The sequence below is a fragment of the Gallinula chloropus genome, assembly GCF_964237585.1.
Source record: "Gallinula chloropus genome assembly, chromosome: 17".
Classification (NCBI taxonomy): Eukaryota; Metazoa; Chordata; class Aves; order Gruiformes; family Rallidae; genus Gallinula; species Gallinula chloropus.
In genome coordinates, this window is record NC_140102.1 from 6,616,522 (window position 1) to 6,639,925 (window position 23,404).

The 23,404-nt window shown below is 50.0% G+C and overlaps 1 protein-coding gene across 1 annotated transcript in view; it reads right to left on the minus strand.

Moving 5' to 3' along the window:
• CORO1C (coronin 1C) overlaps positions 1–23,404 on the minus strand; it is a 43,563-nt gene that overhangs the window by 4,107 nt on the left and 16,052 nt on the right. Inside the window, exons 2-5 of the mRNA XM_084272271.1 lie at positions 20,714–20,913; positions 9,396–9,518; positions 2,286–2,415; positions 486–667 (exon numbers count right to left, since the gene is read on the minus strand). Coding sequence (XP_084128397.1) covers positions 486–667; positions 2,286–2,415; positions 9,396–9,518; positions 20,714–20,908 — 630 coding nt within the window. The 5' untranslated portion in view covers positions 20,909–20,913. The remainder of the gene's footprint in view (positions 1–485; positions 668–2,285; positions 2,416–9,395; positions 9,519–20,713; positions 20,914–23,404) is intronic.

Here is a 23,404-nt window from a genome sequence, read left to right on the forward strand (position 1 = left end):
GACAAACTGCTCCTCCACGCAGCACACGGACTACACGGAGCAACATCCAACTATCTCTGCCCGATGCTTGAGGGAAGAACCAATTGCTACTCTGCAAAAGAAGGGGTCATTCCCAGCTTGCTTCAGCTTTGCTTATCTGACTCTTGCAAGTCTGAAGGAAGACTTTATTGAGAGCTACAACAGATATATGGGCTGCTAAATCTCCACTTTGCATGCACAACTTTGGAACTGTAATTATACTAAAGGATTACATGTGGAATTACACTCCTGCAGGTTCTCAAACCAAGCCCTAAGATCCTGGTTCAAACACTAATCCCAAAAAACCCCAGACAAATCCTTCAACCACTGCTATCCCTCCTGGAATTTCTTCCTCACTTTGAAAAACACGACTAAACGTGGCACAAGCAAAGTTCTCTCTCTATATGCTCTTGCTAACTCTCTGCTGGAGCGAAACCCAGACGCTTCCTTAATTCTCACAAACTTACAGCAACGATTTCTTGTTTCCTGGGGTCGATAACTCGCACTTTTTTGTCTTTGGAAGCTGTACAGATTAGGCTGCCATTGCGATTCCAGCTCACATTGTAAATCACATCCACGTGCATGTCATCCAAGTTTATGAGGGCTTCACCTGTCCCCACATTCCAGATGATGATTGCATTATCACCACCTGAAGGAGACAACAACGGCTGAAGTCACAACACTGGTGGGTACAGACAAAAACAAAGAAACAAAGAGCCTCACATGACAAGGAATAAAACCTGCTGACTCTTAACCGTGCTCTGTGCATCGTCAATGTGCAGAGCCCCAGGCAGTGTATCCTTGTTCAGAGCAGGGACCGAGCAGACAGAGAAGGCACCAAACTCTCTCCCCTTGAAATCATCAAGCACCTTCTGAGCACTGCTGTAGCTGTCCCAAACAAAGGCAGACTATTTGGGAGGGTTTGGTGGCCCCCTCAGCCAACATGCTTGCTGGTGGGCTGGGGAGGGGGGTGTGGACATGTGGCCGGGCTACTGCAGGAGCTTTGGGCAGGACCTCTTGAATCTTGGCTCAACTACAGGCAAGAGGTGCCAAGGGCAAAGAGGCAAGGCTATACATGAGGATACTGGCTGGCAGCCAGTCGCCACCTTCTCAGGTCAGAGATCTGTGGCAGACAAAGTGTCATGGGTGGAAAACAGACAAGTGACAACAGGAGAAACAACAGAACAAAGGGAAAAAAGAAGGGCAGGCAGGAAAAGCTGAGGTAAGCGCTGTCCCAAGGACTACATCCGTCAGGCAAGTGGTTCTTCTCAAGGCCCACACACCAGGAAGACAAAGAGTAAAGCCTAGGATAAGGTGACAGCAAAATAAAGAACAGGACTGGAAGACTAGGTAAGGAAAGGAAAGCAAGACAAGCAATTTCTAAAGCTCCGGAGGGGTGACAACATGTAATGAGGCAAAGGACAGCAATCACTCCCAACGGACATGACAGACATCTGAAATCAGTGTGTTGTCACCAGGAGAAATCCTGGATATGGCAATGGTCTGAGAGCATCCCTTCTCCTCTGTGTGTCTTAGGAGTAATCCTGGCCAGTCTGCCTGGACACATAGATCTTACTGTTTGTGGGCACAGGAGTTTGTGGAAAACACCTAAGAAGAATCACCTTCTCCTTTTGTATGTTCTCAAAGAGTTTCACTACATGAATTGCCATGAGGTCTTCAAGTCCAAGCATTTTTGGGGAAGCCAGATCAAAACCAAACCCATACCTCCACAGCCATTTATATCCCAGAAAACACACAGCTCATCCAACAGTCCTGAAAGGATTTACTCCTTCTACAGGGCTCCAAGCTAAAGGTCATGCTATGGAAGGCTCAGGCTGTGCTAATTGATAATGGCTTATTCATTTCATTTCCATAACGATGGGACTGTTTTCCAATGGTCATAAGAAACTCGTTGCATGGACTGTGCCAGGCAAGGAGACAATTTTCAGCATGCTGAGAGAACATGGGAAGAAGAGCCAGACTCTGGGACACCTTGCAGGGACTGGTGGAAAGCAGAAACAGTTGGGCCTTTTATAAAAGCATAAGAAAACCTGGACAAGGAGAGTGCAGATGTAAATAGTTATCAGGGGATGAAACCTGCAGATCAAATAAAGCCTGAACGATTTTAATGCTGTATTTCATGCCTCTGCTTTCCTGGTTCTTGTTCCTGAAGATAAAAGGAGTCAACAAGCTCCTCTGAAAAACATCTGGAGCAAGCAACACGTGAGGGAGCGATGCTTGCTGACCCCACAGCCAATGCACTGTACCTGCACTGAGCAGCACGTTGCGTGCCGTCGGATGCCAAGCCACGATGCCGACTCTCTTGGAATGGCCTTCTAACACTACCACCGGCTCTGTCAGGGACAGGGTGAGTCCGTTCTCGGGGATCTGCCATACCTGCAGCAGGGAAAGGAGAGACAGTTAGCCAAGGGCCATGCACTCTGAAGAGCGCGTTATTTGTTTGCTTCCCGCATCCTGCGCCGTGCCACAGCAGAAATCCCAAGTTGTCACTTCTCACTGTGAAGAGGAAGAGAGAATCGGAGAGGGAATTGTTCCCAGGCACCAAAACCCCCTCAGCTGATCTGTGGGTAACATCCTCCCCAGCTCATGCTGCCAGCACATACCCACCGGCTACATACGCTGCGATCACCCCGTTATCGCCGTGTCCAGGGATCTGTCCATCTCCAGTGCTGCCCGAGAAAGGATCCAAACCACTTTGCCTTGCAGCTCAAATTCCATTTGACCAAGGTGCTGTCTCCTCAAATCATGCCTATCTCTCAGAGGGATGATATCGCAGCTGTACTCTGCTTACTTTGTGTTTCTTTAGAAACACTGGCAATTAGTGTTTGCCTTGTGCTTAGAACCTCCTTCCAGATGCCACTGAACTGGGAAGAGCAGTTTGGTCCTGGCAGAGGTTCGAGCAGCCTAAGTTAGCACTGCAGAAAGTACCTTCGAACGCAGCAAACTGCCTGTTTGCTTCTTGCCTGCTTGGTTACACAACCCTTCAGCTACAAGCATCTTCCAGAAAGTGCCATCAGGAGGAGGAACAGACGCCCAAGGATCGCAAACTGACAGAATTCCGTCTGCAGAGCTGGTTTATACACCAAAGGAGGCAGCTTCTGCAGCTGGGACCAGGGAGGGGAGAGACAAAACCCATCACCCCACACCCCAGGGCTGGATCAGACCCACTGAAACTATTCCTGCGATTCAGCACCGGATAATCATCTCTGAACTGCATTTTATCTACATCCAGCATATTCAAACAATTAAAAAGAAAGCCCATCAGTGAGCAATTATAGCTACCTATAGATAGATGGCAGCATTAGAGCACATTCGCTTCGCCTTCCATTGTCTGCTTTTTCCTGGAGTCAGAGACAGGGCTTGCCAGACCCTGCCCAGGATGCACAGCGAGCTGTCAGCGCCGGCAGATGCGAGCCGAGCAGATTTCGGAAGCCAAGCAGACAGCCATGCGTGAAGGCAACAGGGATTTTTACGCTAATCCCAGTTTCCCTCTTCTCACAGGGATGGTCGCTGCTTAAATAAAACCCACCAAGATGCAAAAAAAAATTCTCAGCACGTACCAGCTCACCACTAAATAACCCTAAAATGACTTCACTTGTCACCAATGCAGCTCTCTGTGCCATCCCTCCCATCAACTTCAGCGTGCTGGGAGGAATGACCAGCACTGGGTACACCACCTCAGCAGAGAATTTCTCTGCAAGGGTTGAAAATCCCTCTTTCTCTTCCTGCCTGGATGGAACAGCGCTAGCAAGAAGCTGACACAAGCCCAGGCTTTTACCAGCAATCCTGTTTTAAAACCCAGGATGCAAACTGGAGCTGTTGGGCCCAGGGAAGCAGGATGCCGTGCTGCTCACTGCCAATCCATCGCCAGCTTGGGTGGTGACTGTTGCCACAGCACGTCTGCAAAGCGCAAGGAGTCACCTCACCCGCCCGTTACGTGGTAAAACTGGGTTACAAAGCTGCTGCTTTTTTATAGAAGCAGCTTTCCTTCTTGCCAGTCAGGGACTGACAACCTGACAGCAGTTTAAAATCCACCAGCTGACAGAGGGACCTTTAACGTCAGTCTGCTAAAACCGGTACCCCCGCTTGACGTCATAAATGTACCCAGGGCTCAGGTGAAGCATTTCCAAAGCCTCAGCAATCATAAGCATCGATGCAATGCTGTGGGGAATGGGTGTTAACTAAACTAACAAGAAAGTTGGGAAGAGAAGGAAAGCTGGAAGAAGGAGAGCCCAGCAGAGCACTGGGTGACACCAGGGAAAGGGATGCTCGACACGAGCAGCTTGGGTCCGACAGCTCTGTCTGGCAGGAGGATGCTGGGATGCAGCTGGGGTGGGGATGAAACACAGAAACCACCAAAACCACTCCTGCACTAGATAAAAAGCCTGTGACAGCCAAGGCTGACCCACGGAGGTTGGTGTTACACTGAGGATTAAACAGGGAGCCAGACATCTGGTTATTCCACAGTCTGGAGGAGCCCCTAAAATGACAAACCTTGCTGAACACAGCCATTTCCTCCAAGAGAAATGGCCTCCCCCAACTCATAGCCTCACCCTACTCATGGGGGAAGCTTCCAATGTGAAATTTACTCCCCCAAAAAAAACAGAAACAGCAGGAGCTTCTGGACCTGCTGACAAACCAGGCAGGAATGAAGCAAACCCTCCACCTGCAGCCAGCCTTCCTCCCTGCCAAGGGGCAGCCAGAGCAAAGGGACCCTGTCCTACAGCCCCGGATGCTGGGACAGCACAGGGATCCTCTGTGCAAGTGCAGCTTCTCACTAACTCATTCACCTGCCAGAAAACTCCAGGAACAAGTTTAAACTCGGGGGTGTGAGAGGAACGGGAGGTATCAGAGGGAAAACACCAACAAAGAGGATCTTTAAGAAGCCTCCAGAGGACGGGTTATTATTTTTCTCTTTAAGGGAAAGCCCCTATATCTTTCAGCAGCTGCAGAGTGGTGTAATCCTCTGCAGATTACAGAAACTATTGACCTAATAATCCTGCTCAGTATTGCCAAGGAAAAAATAAAATGCTAGGAAGCATGAAAGGTCGGGGTATGCTCCCCAGCAACCCAGCCCACTCATTCCCACGCAGGGTGGGTGCCTCTCTGCAGTGGGGGATGAAGTTAGGTTCAAGGGGAAAACAAAGGAGCTCCCACTTTGGATGCAGGACCCACCCTTGTGAAGGTGAGGGCTCAGGGGCAGGATGCAAAGGAAACCAGGTTAACTGGACACGGGTGATTGCTGTGAACACTTGGGGGGGGGAGGGGGTTGTTGGGTTTATTCTGTTTTTGTGGGGTTTTTTGAAGTCAACACGTTGGGTGTGTTTGTGCTAGAGGAAGTGAAGTCACGCCATGGTGGTACATAGAGGTTTGGGTCTCAGAGGAAGAGCAGGAAGGGAAAAGGTTCTGCACAAACGGCACGTGAGAAGGAAAACAGGGCAAACTTGTTTTCAGTGCTTGTGTTATACCCTTTAAAGAGAAGCAAAACCTCTCTCTTCTGGCTCTGCACCACTGCAGAGAACAATTAAGTCAATTTCTAGAAACACCACCAGTTCTTACATCCCCATTATGGGAGGAATGAGTTTGAGCCGTGGGCTTTACCTCATCCCTGCTCTCATGTCACTGTGGGAAAAGGCACTTTTCACACCCAAGACCTTCTCCAGAGGCAGCCAGTCCTGGTTCTTCCCATCCTGGTACTTAACTGCCCGCAATCAGTCTGGTGGCCCAGGTCATTGCAAGGGCTCTGGTTTAATTGTTTTTAAAACAATTTGCTCAATCAAAGGAACCCTGCTGTGGCCATTACACTCAAACTCATTAGCATTCACCTTCTGATGAGGCAGATATTCTGTATCTGAGAAAGGCCACCTGATACCATTGCTGGGCCTTTATATAATCCAACCTTTTCCATGAGAATTAAAAAGCCTGCAGCACATTACAGCCATTCAGCTAAATATCAAGCCTGACTATGTAAGTAATTCCTTATTTGCTGGCACAAGAAAATCATTCTTCAAAGAGAACTCCAGAAGAGGCCACAGAAGGTATCCGCATGCCACAGGAAGTCCTTCTGGGAGCAATTCCGAGCCAAGGAGATGGGGGGATGCCCCATCTCACTCTTTTCCTCAAAAAGAAGAAATTCAGTAAGAAAACAGCTAATGGGGCAGAGAGGTGACTGCCAGGACCTACCCTTCACTCATCTGATCAGGGCACTGGTGCTACACTGGACATATCAGACGGACATTCTGGAGAGCTGAGACCAAGGCAGAAAGAGGAAACACTTAAACCCACTCAAAAACTACAAGTATTTCACTCTGCCTCGAACCACTGCAACAGAGTCGTGTTTGCCAGCTCACAAGGAATCTGAACGGGAAGAGCAGGAGAGGACAGAAGCCAACGTGTGCCCTGAGGAACCCCCAGTGTGGGATGGAGGAAGAGGATCCGCTCCTTTGCAAGCCAACGCTCCCACTGAGGAGGAAGCAGGTGGCGTTTTGGAGAGGTCTAGTCTACTCTGTCCTCTGCTGGGATGGGACAGTGACACACTTACACCCACCAGCACCCTGACATGCACAGAGGTCCTGCAAGGTGAGTGGTCCTAAGCAGTGTCCCACTTCCATCTTTGTCTTCTCTACCTCCAGATTATTTTTGAATGCCTCAGGCGTGACAAGAGGAACCAGCATATCACCCGAAGCTGTCAGATCACACCTCACAAGTGGCTTTCATCAGATGAATTTCAGTGCAGCTACAGTTAAACCTCTGGAGCTGCCCAAGCTACAAAGCCCAGCACTACCAGAGAGAGATGCCTTCTTCCCTGGTCCCTAGCCTATGGATCTCAAATACCATACCTGCTCAAGGTTTATCACAGCTCACAGGGTATTTCCACCTCCTGCAAATCTGAGTATTTATTTATTTATTTGTTTGTTCCTAAGAAAAGGCTTCTAGCTTTCAAAAGGGCCAAATTAAACTTCCTTATGCAACACAAAGGCTGCAGACAGTTCAGAAAGTTATGGCTGCAGGAAACCAGCCCCCTCACCCCAGAGACACCGGTCAGATAGCATCTCAAAGCCTCAACACGTATCTACTGGACGTCAATGAGATCTTTTGTGGCAGAGGGTAAGATCCTAAATCCTCGAGTGCCAAGGCACAGATGGTCTTTAAAACCATAAGCTATTTTTTAGAAAGCAGCTGGCCCTTCTGCAGAAAGCCGCATGATTTCCTCTGCCACATCACTTTTTCGTGTTGGCTCATGGCGAGTTCAGAGCTGACGAACAACCACGTAGCCTTTAAAGTAAGATGAGTTTGTTCAGTGACAGGCTGTTCAGGAAGCAGGAGTCCAAAACCTCTATTGAAGAAAAGCAAAGAAAACAGGATGCTAAGTAACCCATGCCAGGAGAGAAAAGCAATTAGAAATGGGAGGGCTTGTTAGCTCATCCAGTTTGTTTCCAAATAGCCCAGGCCAGAGCTGTTCTTTCCATACTCTAGCTCTGTCCAGCCCAGCTAACAGCTGTCCCAAACAATCCAGGATACGCAGCTTCCCTTCAGAATTTACGTGACACTTAACAGTTCAGTCCTCTCTGCTTTCTTCATCACTAGCCCTCACCTCCACTGCATTCTAAACCTCCACCTAACATGCACCTCACGCCTTCCAAACCACAACGTAGCTGTGGCTGCTCCCTCCAGCGCAGCAAGGACTGACTTATTTCACCTTCCCAGCTGCTGGCTGCCTTCTGCTCGGGTCATGCTCACGCCAACAGGTACCACCCACGAACAAGAGTGGGCAAACTTGCTGCCAGCTACACCATGGTGCCTGTCCACAGGCGTGTTGCCTCCAGGGATGGAGGGGAAGCTCAACCCCCGCATCAGTGGGTGCAGATGGGCAACAACCACAGAGCAGACACCCTACGGATGAACCCACGTGCCATGGAGCCCACTGGCACGTGTGTAGGCTCAGATTCCTGCAGACAGTTTGTGTCTACATTAGGAGCATTTGGACAAGTTGTAATTGAACACTGTTGGTTTTTCTACATAATTCAACCCCTCTGGAGCCTCACGACATACTTGTCATTGCACTTGGATTAGAGACTTATTTTGCCTCCAAGGCGGCAGCTACGGACCTTAGCTTCGCCTGCTTCTGTTGATGCTCATGTTTCAGAGACTGTTCCTTCCAACTCGCAGCCCTTCTGGATCCTGCTTTCTGGAAGAACATTCTTGCATCCTTCAAAGATTAGTTCTAGCCCAGCAGCAAGCATTACAAACACAGAAGCTTGTTGTTTTGTTTAATATTAAATATAGTACATTTCGTTAGCGTGCTTCAGCTTCCAAGGCTGCGAGATCACAGGCGAGAGCTGTCCCAGGATAAGCCTCTTGGGATGAATCCCCTCCCAAACATTTTAACGATGAACAGAAGCAAAGGAATTTATCTGACATGATCTATAATAAGATTTCAATATAACATTCAGCCTACAGCATTTCTAAATATGGCCAAAGATCAGTGAAGTTATTTGGCATTATTTCATCTTACAAGGATTTTCTTTCACTTGTTCTGCTGTGTTTGCATACACGGGATTCCACATCCATCCCGGAGCGAGGTCGTCTATTGTTCAGTGGGCTCTGACAGAGGTAACAGAGGTCTCAGGACCAAGGCTGGCAGGTGCAAAATTTGGAATACTATTTCTTTATTTAAAAAATAAACCCAAAACATACATAATCCTTTTGACATCTACTCAGAACGTGTAGATGTAGGAACATCTGAAAGTGTCACCCTTCGATCAGGGGCTGAAACAATTCAGAAAACTGCTGGGCTTGTTCCCCTCCAAGGCTCATCATCTCATATCTTCCCAGCACAGACCATCACAAACATTAGGGCATTTGAGGCAAGGAACCATCTCAGTCTTCAGCAAAGCACTACAACTCAAAACACCTAACCTCACCAGCACCCTCTTCCCAAACATGAGATGAATCCGCAAGGGAACAGGGGAAGAGGGAAGAGCAACTGAAGACAAAGCCAGAGAGACACAGGCCAAGTCCACTACACTGCAGTGCTGAAGAGCTGCTTCTCAGAGATCTGAGGCTGTAACACCTCCAACATAATGTGAGCAGAAAGCACCAAATTCTGCCATTATGCAGGTAATAAAGCTTGCTCTGCTCTTTTTGCTCCCATTTTTAGCTAGGCCCTGCAGCCAAGACAGCATCATTCCTTCAGTAGAGGCCCAATGTGATCTTCAGAATGCCTGTGACCACTGTCCTATCAGCAAGGACTCAGGGTCGGAACAGGAGATGTCTTAAGAAACACAAGTGTGGGTCACAGCAGCGTTTTTAGATGAAGGAAAGCCCACCCCCCAAGAGAAATGAACTACACTTACCATGACGGTGCAGTCCTCAGAGCCACTGGCGATGACCTGGTCATTATGAGGACACCAGTCGATGTCCAGCACCGGTCCTGTGTGGCCACACACTGTTGGGTAGGACTTGTCAATTCTGCCTGTCTGAAGGGGGAAAGAAAAAAGAGAGCTGTAATATGCAGACAGCACAGAGGCATCTCAGAGTGGAGGAAGCTGCTTCCTCATTCTCCATTAGCTCTTTCAGTATTCATGATTTCATGACATTTTAATCATCTCCTGTACTGGCAGACAAAGCAAACCAGCAGCTCTTTTCTCCAGCACTGACCAGCTGGAAGCTCCCAACGGTGGAAGCCAAGGGCTCAGAGGTTCAGCACAGGAGGGCTTTGCTCTCCCTGGATGTCCGAATCTCGGCATTTGCTGTGACACCAGCCCTTTGTCTGACCCCAGCGTTTCAGGAAGAGGGCTCTGCCTGACCAGTGGAGCTCTGGTTTTGTCTGTGCTTCACAACAGTAGCCAGTGACAGCTAAATATAACCAAGCTAAAATTTTAATTGAAGGGTGTTGCTGGGCTTTGAATTTACCAAGTCTGCTTGTTTTCATCACAGAAGTATTTTGCTTAGATAGAAAGTTTTGAGGATGCAGTTGTGTGGAGTAAAATACCATTTTCAGGAGTAAATTCTGCCGACACAGATTGCCAGAGCCACCCACCCCCCCAATCTGTCCCTGCCGCTCTACGGCTGGAGGACCAAGGCCACCAGCACGCTGCCAGAGTCAAGCTCACTGAGCTAACGAGGTAGCCCCAACTGAACACAGATAAATGTAGTGATGCCAAGGCCATGGTAGCAAAGACACCAACTTTGCCAACCAGGTCTATGTTTTGCTGACGGAGCCCCTCGATATCTTGATGCACCTGACCACCCACCCCCACCCCCTCAAATTGCTGGTGCACCTAATAGCCAGCTTTCTCTGCATGAAAGGATAACAACATCACTCTAATTCATCATTATCTCCCTTGGACAAGCCTTGCACACAGGGAAGCAATGTTTAACATGCTGAAGATGCGTGGCCATAGCGGCAGGTTGAGCAGGAGTCTCCTGCACTCCTGACACCAGAACCCAGGGGTTTTGTTTCCAGGGAATGCCATGGTGGTCTCTTCTTGATGGGACAAGAGAGGCAGAAGGGAGAGATCTGGGAATGGATTGTCATAATTAGTGTTTAAACATGCAGAAGAAATGGGCAGCACTTGACTTCTGCCGCCTGGCAATGACATTCCCCAACCTTGCAGGTTGTATCTCAATACGCAGCTCCGACCCACCAAAATAAGACACAGACCCAGACAGACCAAGTCACAGGAACAAAACAAGTGCTATTTCCTAAATCCCCAAATTTAGGCTTCAAAAATAGACTGTCACGGTGATTCCAATGCTTCTGAAACTATTGAAAGTGTTGTAGCTGAAAAGCCACAATCAGACATTCAAAAATTAAAGTCTCCGTAATCCCTCCTGGATGCCTTAATGTGAAATAGGATTTAAAAAATTAATACACCCAACTGACATCTATAGTCCATCCATTTTAATTTATCTAATTAAAAAAGAACCACACAGAGCATACGTGCATGAACATACTTCAGAAGTCAGATTACAGGTCAAATAAGAAATCCAGAGCTAAAGCAAAAGGAAACCTGCAACTAATGCTGTGAGATGTCAGTGATTACCTGCTCTTGCTCCTAGGCAGGGCTCGGAGTAATCCTCTAAGAGGAGGCTGCGGTAATTATTTGCAGGCTGCACGAGCGCTTGTCAGGTTAGTTTAGAGTTTTTACAGTAATTTATTACTGGAGGGAGGAAAAAAAAATCAATTTGAACAAATTAAACCGCAAACTTCACCTTTCAGTTTTGATCAGGATGAACCTGAGCAGCAGGAGCAGCAGCAGCCAACTGCCTGTGACAGCCAGCTGACCGCAGGGACCCCGCAACCCCACCGCCTGCTTTTCATCACCTCAAACTGAGCTCATTTTTAAAAGCCAGCTATCCTGTACATCTATTAGCTCACTAAACAAGATGATGGAGGCTCCGTGTGAGCTCCCAATGCCTGAAAGCAGAAGGGATGAGCACAGCCACAGGCTTCCAGCTCCCATGGGGCAGCGAGTCCCCTTCCCTCAGTGGGCAAAGCAGCAAGCTAGAGGAAAGCTCAGTCTTGTCACTAAGACAAAGCTCAGTCTTGTCACCAAGATGAGGAACGTTAGATCAATGCATAGGGGTGGCTGTTTGGGACAAGACAAAAAGTTTCTGGGGCCAGAGCTCCCCACAGATGCACAAAGGGGAAGTTAAACCGAATTGAAGTGAAATATCTTTGCACGGTGTTACAGGGTGAATAGATGGTTATCTGCATCATCAGCTGCACCCTTCTCCTGCCTGGAGGTAGGCAGTGACGTACAAAAACCATTTCTAACAAGGGAACAGAGTAAGGATGGACAAAATGAGATCTTACTGTGAAGCAGCGTGGAGGATGCAGTATTTTAAGCAACCTCAAGTGTATTTATTCACAGAAGTTTACAAAACCTAGTAGATGACAAACAAGAGAAGATGTCACAACCACTCCCCAAGGTCTGGCAGAGGAAGACAACACTGGGGGAGATGCACAGCCCAGCCCATCACTTGGGCATGGCCCTGCTGCATGAGGTCCAGCCTGCTTTTGGGTAGCGTGGAGTGAATTCGCTTTCCAGGAGCTGGTGTAACACTGGGATTTGGATGGAGGGTGATAATAACATTGATAATGCACTGATGGTTTGGTTCTTGCTGGGCAATGATTACAGCAAGCCAAGGACTTTTCAGCCTCCCATCCAGGGCTGGGGATGCCCGGAGGGGCTAGGAGGGGGCACAGCCAGGACAGCTGACCCAGACCATATGGCTAATTCCATACCATACCATGTCACGCTCCTTATAGAACTGGGGGAAACTGGTCAGGGGCTGGACTGCGGCTTGGGAACTAACTGAGCATCAGTGGTCTGTGGGTGGTGAGCAATTCTGCCATGCATCGCTTGTTTTGGGCACTCTATCATCATCATCATCATCATCATCATCATCATCATCATCATCATCATGCTGTCACACTAAAGCGCCTTTACCCCAACCCACGAATTTTACCTTTGCCCCCCATAATCCCTGCCCCCATCCCACTGCGGGAGGGGAGCAAGCGAAGGGCTGCGGAGCTGTTTCGGCTGCCTGCCGGGTTAAACCACCACAGGGACCAACTCACCGGGGCCCACAGTGCCAAAGAGCAAGATGGGGCTGGAAGAGGATGATGAGGGACGGAAGGGCTGGCCGGCCGGAAGGCTGCTCGGAGCTGCAGCTCAGCTAGCAGAAAGCCCAACCACTTGCAGAGAAGTTACTAACTTGTGGTTGGAGATTCAAAACCGTCTTCACGGGGCAGAGGAAACCACGGTGCTTTCCTGAGCACAGAACACAGAGCAAGAGCTCTCCTCGGCACCACTTCTACATCTGCTCGGCTCTGCAAACCCCCCACGCTTTTATTAGAAAGTGTTGACCCTTCAAAGGGGACCGGGGGGGTGTCGAAGGGCAATAAGCCATATGCCACCACCCCAGCGCCCGACCCAGCACCCCTGCTCCTCAACCAGCCACTCTGCACCCGGATGTGTTACCTTACCACCCCTCTAAGCCAGTTTGGCAAATACCATCCATGCAGGCTACACCACAGTCTTCCTCCTCCCAACAGCTCTCCCCTCTCTAGAACAGGGGATCCTTAATTCCTGGCATCATGCAGGACTAGATGTGCACAGAAAAGCTTTAAAAAACAGCATTTATGGATGGCTTTGCCAAAAAGGGAAGACCAGGAAGCCTGCAGTAGGGTATTAAAAACCTCACCAGCCTGTAAAATCACCAAATTCAGTCTTTCTAGATAGCATTCCTTTTACAAAGGGACACCTCTGCCCCAAGAACATCAGCGAGGTTTGCAACAGTGCTGCCAAGTGGGTGCATTTTCCTGCCACTGTTAATACTCCCAGGTTTGGGGATTTATTTATTTATTTGTAAAATGTAATCTTTTAATTAGTTCAGGATTTAAAATAAATCTCAAGCGCTGATACACAGCTTAAAATTAACTCGGTACGACTTCACAAAATTAAATCCTTCCCATAATCCATTACGACTCTGGTTGAGCAACACATCACACCATCAGCTTTTGAAACTCTGGGTTGTAATTTCTTTTAAAAGTTAGCCAAAAAAAGTGAACCTGAGGATTATTATTGATGCACTGGAGTGGCACTGACTAGAAGCACACTCAATATTTAGATCCTTCAAGAGGTGGCAAGCTGACCTTCCCAAAGAAATCCATTGAGTGTTTTCATGTATCCCAGAGCAGGGGAAAAAAAGACAGATAAGAATAAAAAAATTTGTTACTGAATCCAGAAGGGACAGATAAGTGGCACAGGAAAACTGTTTTTAAAAGCAGTGGTTTTATGAATTAATTTGACTGTCCTACAATCGCTTTTCTGCCAAAAAAGGGCAAATGGTCGTAGAAAACAGCTCATGGATTATGGTAAAAATATCACGGAGAACAGCTGCTTCCCCCAGCCCATGGTTGCACTCCTTAAGATCGCAATTTAAAATAGGGAAGTGGCATCAAGTTGCACAAGCAAAAGCAATTCCCCCACCCTTAGTTTGCAGAAGTTTGAGGAAGGAAACCAGGTCACAACTGCAACATTTGAAACACCACCCAAGTAGTACCTTTTCTCTGCTTGAGAGGACGTTCCTTTTTTTTTTTTTTTAACAAAATCTTCTCTTTTCTTTACCACACGTCTCCCAAAGTCCACTCATTTAATGTGCCCTGGCCACCAAAAGCCTCTCCCTCTGGTTGCCCCAGCAAGAAAACACGGCAGTTGGATGTAATGAAAGGGCATTGCTCTCCCGTGACCGTGACAGACACACATTAGTCACCCAGCAAACCGATCAAGGCATCCATAACTAATTTGCAAGATGATGAGAAGTGTTACCCTCAAAAGGTCTACTGTAATGCCACGTAAGAAGAGATTTCAAGGCGTTCATAACCGAACCACTGAGAACATTAATCGTGCCCTCCAAGAATTCCTCGGCAGCACTCCGGTCCTCGTTTCATCCCCTCAACAGCGCAGGGCTGTGACACTACAGTAGACGTTACAGGCTGCTATAAAACAGAGACAAAGGTCCTTGTTCAGAGTGCCCAGACCTAAACAGGTGCACAAAAAAGGAGGGAAGAAAATCAAAGCCAACCCTGCCCGAGCAGCAAGAGCGGGGCGTTAAAACCCACTGTACCGTGCAGACCCAGAGGATTTGGCATCGCCACTCCAAGTGCAGTTTGGAGGGTTTCAAGAGGTGTGCAGGCAGGCTGAGGGTTGCTCCATGCCGCAGGGAGAGGAGCTGCAGCAGCTGGGGGACTTCATGGTTTGGAACTGCAGGATGCTTTACACTGGAAAAGGGTCTGCAGAGTCCCATGTGGAGTTACTTGCAACAATCAGCTACTCACAGGCTGGCTTTAAAAAAAAAAAAGGGGGGGTGGCAGGGCAGGAACCCAATGCATCCCCCCCAAAAACCTGACTCAAAGTGCCAGCTCCCATCGCTCAGAGCAGGGTGTGCAGCCCAGCTCCAGCATTTCAGCCAACGCCCACTCTAATTCCTAGAGGAAAGCTCTCATCACACTTCAAACTCAAATTCCAGCCTGAGCTAACCTTTAGCCAGGGAAGGCCTTTGGGCTGAGGATATGGAGGTTTTAAACAAGAGACACGCTGCCCAGACATTACGTCACAGTTAACAGGACACAGAGCAGCTCTTTCACTCTGTCCCTGAAGTCAGATTTCCACGGCGGTTCGATCCCCAGTTGGTGAAATGGGCAGTACTACCTCTCACACCGAAGGGAAACTAATCGGCGTCTTAAAAGCTTAGTGCTCCGGGATAAAGTGGGAAAAGGCTGCTGCAGCTCGGGGCTGAGGATGGGAAGAGGAGTACCCATCCCCGAGCACGTGGGACAGACAGTGCAGGACCCGAGTAGGAGCCACAATGAAACAAACTGGGACCACTAAAAATGCAGGCAGGGAAGGAAAAGATGGAAAAGAGCCGGGATAGAGCGCAGGAAAGCTGCTGCTTTACTCCAGCCACTTCTGTTGAACTCATTTTGTCCTTGGACTTCCAAGACTTCGCTGGAGTCGGAAGCTTTATAAACAGCTAAACCAACACGCTTTTTCACCCGACTGCTGGACGAATACACACCTTTGGAGGGCTGACCCCACTGCTCGCTCCCCAGTTTAACCACCAAGAGAGGAAGGCAGGCGCGGATCACGCGCAGTGCTCTCCAAGCGCAACCGCCTCTCGCTCCCGCCACAGACAAACGGCTCAAGCCCAACTTCCGTTTTCGTTATTGGACAAGACCCTACAACTGCAGCGACATTTGCACAAACCCTTGTCTGGCCCTAAGACGGGGCAGCACTTGCTGCTTTGCTTTCCTAGAGCAATGAGTTTTGCTATCCACACAGCCTGCCCTCTCTTCCTGGCACACTAGAACCCGATGAGCTGCCGCAATCAAACGGACAGTGACAAATATCTCAACTTCTTCCCTCATTTTTTAAAATCAGCTTTAGAGAAAAATCCAAGGTGAATTAATTAATTTAAATGAAGGCCCCATGAGGGAAGGGACAGTTTTAACTTGAGCCCGTGTCCCTCCTCAGCAGCACCCGGGGGCTGGGGAGGGAGGCAGCCATGTGCCAATGAGCCAGGAGAGAAAGGATGTGTTAAGGAGATGGAGAACCTTTGCTCTATGCAGACTGAACGTGGGAAAAACCTGCAAGAAACCAGGCTGTAGCAGTTCTGCTGGTCACAAGATTAGTTACATCTTTAAAATTCACCCATGTCTTGCTTTTTTATTCAGCTACAGCAGAACTGTCTTGAGATTTAACCTCTTCCACCCAGCATACAAAAATACTTGGAGCTGCATGGAAATCCGACCAAAACTCCCTTCCTGGTCTTTAACATCACACAAACTTCTCTCACAGAGACATTGCTATGAAAAAGACCTACAGCACTGGCACTGACGGGCTCTGTGGCAGCATCAGGGTGGTTGGACTTGATCTTACAGGTCTTTGCCTACCTTAAAGATTCTGTGTTTCTAAGTCAAGGCGACAACATACCTTTTAACTCATATCCCTCCATCCATACTCCTCCTAAAATCGCTGGAAGGGCTCAATGAACCCTTGGAGTGTAGCTCCCAATTTTATTTTAGACACAATTCTGAAAAAGATGGTTTTTTTTCCCCCCAGTCCTTCCTGGAAGAACGAGGATCCGGAACAGCTGATTAACAACATGCATATGCCATGGCTGAACACTCAGGCACGTCACTTGCAGAACAACATATTCCTTCAAGATGATCATTCCCGAGGTGTGCACTCACCCACCCACATGCTAATTGCCTCTTGGAGCACCGGTCTGATCACAGTTCTGGCAGGAATGTGCCTATGCAAAGGGAGTGCGGCAAGAAGTCAGGCAGAGCCATGGAAAAACCTAATAAAAAAGGTATATCCAAAGGGGACTGATTCAGTCTCTTCTAAAGGCCGTACACAGCACAGCTCTCAGCTGAAGGTGGCTCTCTAGAGGAATTGGAATAAAGAGGAACCTTTTGCAGCAGGTTTTCTCTTTGCAGATATAGACTGTTTGTTTGTTTTCAAGGAAGGAAAAAAAAAGTGTCCAGTTCTGCTGTAGCGCAGACCCAATGCCAGAACCATGCGCTCAACTCAGGTATTTGGAAATCAGCTCCATCGAGCCAACATTTTCATCTGGGCTGTAAAGCAGGGAGCACCCACCAAATATGTCCCCCACAAGTGCTCTCTTTGGCAGCAGAGGCAGAGCCATCCCTGCCCTGCTGTCTCAATGCCCCTCCAAAGGGAGATGAACTGCACAGCAAGGGGCAGGGCCCTTCCCAGCAGCACCCCAAAGATAGCCTGCAGTCCCAAATTCCTTCTGCTGGGAATGATGTGCAGAAGCAAGGACACCAAACCCACCTCCATCAGGCTGAGCAGGGCTGGCTGCAGTGGCACAGCACCATGCCTGCCCCTGAGCCCTTGCACAACTCTGTTGTGAAAGCATCCAACCCAGCAGCTGAGCTGTGTGCTGAGAGCCACCCAGCACATCCCCATCCAGCTCACACCCTCATCCCGCTCACAGTGGAGATCTCCCTGGAATGTGAGCAGGAGAATCACCTCTTCCCTTCCCACCTGCCTCCTTTTTAATCCTGTAATGTCAAGGACCACCTGTCACGCTAGAGGTGATCTCCATCCAACTGGGCTGGAGGTGATCACTCCACCCAACCTAGCAGCCCCTGCCCACAGCCAGCAGAGGCACCACTCCACCGAAAAGCTCTACCCTGGGGTTCCCACCCCATGCACCCAGTTTGGCCTGATACACGGCTCACAGAAAACAGACTCTAACTGCCTGCCAGCCTCCAGCCCCACCGAGGAGACGGCCCAGCAGCTCTCCCCACGCGTACAGCCAGCCCGCCCCTCACCACCCACCACTCCTAGGTACAGCTTTTATAACACGGGGCTGGGGCCGGCCGAGGCCGCCTCTCTGCGTACCCGCCATGCTGTGGGAGTTACGGCTCCCGGGGCACGGGAGCGGCGGGAGCCCGGCGAAGCCCCAGCACGCGTGCCGCCAGGAAGCAGGAAGCTCAGACAAAGCGTTTCCACAGCCAGCAAGCCCAGCGCCCCCGCCGCAACACCCCCGGCTGCCGCCGCGCTGTGGGGAGCCCCGCGGGGAACGCAGGGAGGGAACGGAGGCCGCAGCCCCCAGGGCAGCTGCTGAGGCGCAGAGGCGGGAGCGCGGCCGCGCGGGGGTTAACGGGAGCGCGCGCACGCCACGCCCCCGCCCCCGCCAATCAGCGCACCGGCGGCCGGCGGCCCCGAGCGCTGCCATGACCATATAAGGTAAAAAGCCGCGGCCGCCGCAGTGCCGCTGCGGCGGGAGCGGCGCGCGCGGCGGGGCGGGGCCGGGAGGCGGGGCTGGGGGCGGTGCCTTCCTTTCCCCCCCCCCATCCCCGCACACATGGGTGCTGGGCGTGGGGGGCTTGTCACCCACCACCCTAAAGTCGCCCAGCTACCCCCTCGTGGCAGGGGAAGGTGGCCCGCCTGGCAGCAGAGCCCTTCTCCCCCGCCATAATATCGGCCCTTGGAGAGGAAGGAGCCGCCCGGGCCGGGTACCGGCGGCTTTAGCGGGGCGCGCGGGCCCGGCTCGGCCCCGGGCGGGCCCACGCTGCCCCACGCAGCGCCGGAGCTGTTAAGTGAGAGGGGGGCCGCTCCGGTCCCCCCTAGTGCAGGCGATTTTAAACCTCAAACCCCAAAGTGACACTTCTACCCCCAGCCCCATGCCCCAGATTTAACAGCAAGGACCCTGATGTGAGAACTCAGGGAGGGTCTCTGCTAACCAGGCTCAGGCAGAACTGAGCGTTGGGGTGCTGAAGTAACCCGAGGGGCAGCTTCAGCAGCCGGGGCTATAAAAATAAGAGAGGAAGAGGGGAGCCAGCCTAGGCTGCACCCCAAACCACACTCAGGCTGGGCTCGGAGCAGAGTTCCTCCAGCTCTGCATATAACCATGACACATGGGAAGACTGGGTGGCTGTGTAAGACAAGAGGAGCCACGGCGCGGGCAAAGGGGCAAGGGCAGGAGGAATAACCTGATGATGGGCAAAGAGAAAACAAGCCTGCGGTGGCACTTCAAAAGGCTACAAGGTTTGGGAGGAATTTCTGCCAGGGACTGGAGAAAGCATGGGGAACGAAGAGGAAGAGGGGCATGCGTCCCCTGCCACTGGCATTTGACTGCGCCATGATGCAACACAGCTGCAACCGCGCACAGCGTTGAGCAAAGAACTTCTGATCAAGATCTGTGCCATCGTGCGCGGCTTGGGCAAGAGCGGGACACGAGCGCAGAGCGGGACGCCTGCGAAGAGGAGCTGGCAGTAAGAGGAGCAAAATGCAGAGCTAGTGAAGGAGGCTGGGGCTGGCTGAGCACGACCGAGGCGTAGGGGAGGACTCGCTGCTTCCATTCCTGCGCTGCGCTGGCCGCGTGGGATGCTCTCTTCCATTCTGGTCGCTATTTCTATATATAAAACAGGGCAGATCTGCAGACGGAGCTGGGAGAAAAGGACTGGGCTGATGACAGGCTGCGGACATTTTAAGTGTCTAGTTAAGGGTCACAAAGAAAATAACGTTACAGCAAAGGATTTTCATCCCAAGAATTTGCTGGCTGAGCATCAGAAAAGGGAGGTGTGAACACTGCTCTTCAGCAGAGGATGGAAGAAAGATGTTCTGCCACTTTTCCATGCAGGATCAGGGCCTGATGGGAACTTATTTCACCCTGAGACACAGCTCATGCTCATTTGTGGGCTTTTACACCCCAGAATTGGAAGAGGCTGCCAGGAAGGTTCCCGTACCCATCTTTTCAGCCTCCCCTCAAACTTGAGATCCAGGAACCTAACTTGTCTGCTTTACAAAGCACACCTCAGGGGTTCTAAGAATAAATTCAAAGTATAAGAGAGAGAGGGAGAGTCCATGCATAGTCTCACTGAAAGGGAATTTATCAGAGACTTAGCAGCGCTTTGCCCCAGTAGAGAATGTGCAGGGTGTTTCACCTGCCCCAGATCAGATGAAGCCCCTCTCCTCCATATGCCAGGCACTTGGGGATAATACACCTGGCTGAAGCAGAATAAAGCCCAGATGCAGCCCTGTGATCTGGGAGAAGCACAGGACAGCTGTGGATGGCATGCAGAGGAGCTGTTTTCTTACCAAGATTATTCTTGTCTTCTACCATATAGAAAGAGAGTTACTGAAGGGGCTGGCAGCAGCCCCCAGCAGCTCGGGCAGCAGGCCCAGGGAAAACCCCCTCTTGGAACCAGCTCACTCCTTTGTATCTGTCTGTGGCTGCAAGGAGTACACAGGTTCAGGAGCATTCCCTGACTTAAGCGATGCTCCTTGAATCCCTGACAGAGAGAAGAACCTGTCCGCGGCTGTCACAAACGGAGAGGCTTCATTAGGAACACGATTCCAACGTCAAAACTTCTGCCACGAAGAACTGGCTCGGATTAGTCAAGCAAACCGCTTATTTACTGCGTTTAATGTACAGGAAGCATCAGACTGATTACAGAGACATTAAAGGGATGCTTTACACGGCACGACGGAGCAGCGTCTGTCACAACACAGCAGCGCCTTTCACAGCCTCAACGTTACTCACAAACAAGCGCCGAAACGACAAGGCTGAGCAGGTAACAGCAAGAAACTTTCCAAAAGAAAAAAACAAAACCAAAAGCACTTACCTTGTGCAAAGGCAGCACCATGAACGCTCCGCCACCGCTAGCATCTACAATTATTGCAACAAATCGGGGGTTTACTGCACAAAAGGAGCTATCCCAAGTAACACGGGACACGCGGATGTCGTCGTAACACTGATCGTTTTTCACCGCCTGGCCGAACACGTGCCGAAATTTGCTCTGTCGTACCACTCGCCTCATTGTGTCTGCGGAGAAGAGGAACGTCAAAAAGAAGATCAGTTATAGGTGTGGGGACCCGCTGCCTGCCCAGGACCCTCACCTGCACCAGCACCCCGGTTCCACCAACAGAGAGGCAGTTTCACCCGCTATTCCTGCGCCCGGCTTTAGACCTGCCGAGCTCTCAGCCAGCTTTATTTAAAAGGAGAAATAGAAAAATCAAGAAAAAAAGCAAAGTTTCAGGTTGTTTTCTACCCGACAGAACTGAGCTGCACCTCCAAGGGCTCTCCCTGTGAAGGATGTGACAGCTAAGCATCAGTTTTCGCGTTGTAAATGTATTCTCTTCTTGCAGTAAAGGAAGTTCCTAATCCTAAAAGCAGCTTTTAGACAAGTCTCCACATATTTTCGGGGATAAATCTGGTCTCAGATTGAACTTGTTTACTTTCAAGTCAGACAGGGTCCAGAAGATGTAAATAAAAATGCAAGCTCTCAAAATCCGGTGTTCCTGTGAAGTGGTTCCACATGTTTGCTAGCTTCCATTTCTTTCTTCTAACTCCAAAATCTCACTAAAAAATAATAAAATTCGTTTCCTAGGCAGAAAGGAGTAATGGAAACAAGCTAATGACTCAAATTAACTTAGTGTGTCTGTAGCACTTCTCCTCCTCTTGAGAAAAATAATTTTCAAGAAGGCTCAAGTTAGAGGGAAAGGGACTGGTGTGGAAAATTCCAGCACCCGAGCCCTGGAAGAAGATGCAGGAGCAACACCACACACAAATACCAACCCTGGAAGCGAGCGACTGTCCTGCCTTTTGCAAGTGCAACCTTACATAGCCCTCATTCATCAGGAGAAAGAGGAACCTCCACATAGCGTCATGCTTTTACATATGAGAACAAGATTTTTGCCCAAGTCACTATCTAGTGAAAGAAAATGAAAAATTTTGAAAATATAAAATAAGCAGAGGCCATCTCCTATCTTCACAGGATCACCAGGTTGGAAAAGACCTTTAAGATCATCGAGTCCAAGTGTTCCTGTCCTGTCCTAAACCATATCTCTCAGTACCTCTTCTATCCGTCTGTTAAACACATCCAGGGTTGGTGACTCAGCCCCCTCCCTGGGCAGCCTATTCCACATCCCAACAACTCTTTCAGTGAAGAATTTTTCCCCTAACATCTGACCTGACCCTGCCCTGGTGCAGCTTGAGGCCATTTGCCCTTGTCCCATCACCTGTCCCCTGGCTGAAGAGACCATCACCCACCTCTCTGCACCCTCCTGGCAGGTCACTGTAGGTGCAGATAAGGTCTCCCCTCAGCCTCCTCTTCTCCAGGCTGAACACCCCCAGCTCCCTCAGCCGCTCCTCATATGATTTGCCCTCCAGCCCCTTCCCCAGCCTGGGTCCCCAAGCACACGCAGAGGCTGGGAAAAGAAATTGCTTGGCTTCACGGAGCTTCTGGCTCCAGACCCACCAGGCCTGATGCTCTCAAGTGAGAGACTCTGACTGTGGCTCGAGCACGTCCCCCCTGGCGCAGCCTGCCTGCCCCAGAAGCGATGAAAGGCTGTAAGTCTGTCTCTGGCTGCAAAGGCGTCATGGGAAAGCAGAGGGGGAAAACCCCAAAGCCTTCAGAACAGATAGCTGTTTTGTAGTCTGTGAGGTTAAAGAAAAACAAAAAATTAACAGCAACAAAAACAGGCTGCCCAGGGAAGTGGTCGAGTCACCATCCCTTGATGCCTTTAAAAAAGGGGGTTGATGAGGTACTTGGGGATATGGTTTAGCATAGGACAGGAATGGTTGGACTTGATGATCTTAAAGGTCTTTTCCAACCTTGTTCTGTGATAGCACTCATCAGAGTATGTCTGGAGAGAGAGAAGAATGTTACAATGAACATAAGTGACAGCTATTGACTGAAATACTCCAGTCTCCACAAAGATAAGAAAAAATAATCGAGTGTTTGTTTTCCACCACATCCAGCTGAGACATTTGGGAAGCAGCACTGGCCGTCCCCACTGCTGCTCCTGCTCCAGTCTGGGCAGCACAGCCAACAGGGATGTATGGTCAAGGTGGAAGTGGATTGGAGTCACCAGCATGGCCATGAGAGCAAAGCCCAGCCCAAGGGTCACAGCCCAGGCAGCATGTTACCCATGGAAGCAAAGCCAGTGAATAAATGCAGTGATTACAGTGGTGGTTTTGCTAGGGGAACACCTGCTCCCAGGTGTGGAAGCCACCGACCACCTTCACATGGGCCATGCAGCTGGCAGTGGCTTTCAAGGAGCTGGCAACACCGGTGTGAAGGGCTCTGTGTTTCTTCCCAGCCAGGGTGGGTTTGCACTGCAGTGTTTCTCCTGGTACCACTTCCTCCCTGATGCCCTGTTAGATTTCCCTAAAATCCCCAGACAGGTGCAGTTGTTAAATGCAAAATTTTGGGAATGACTGGGGGTGTTTAAGATGTCCACATGAAAAAAGCATATATATAAATTATTCATTCTGACTGTCATACAGACAGACTCAGGCTTCCTCTGTAGGA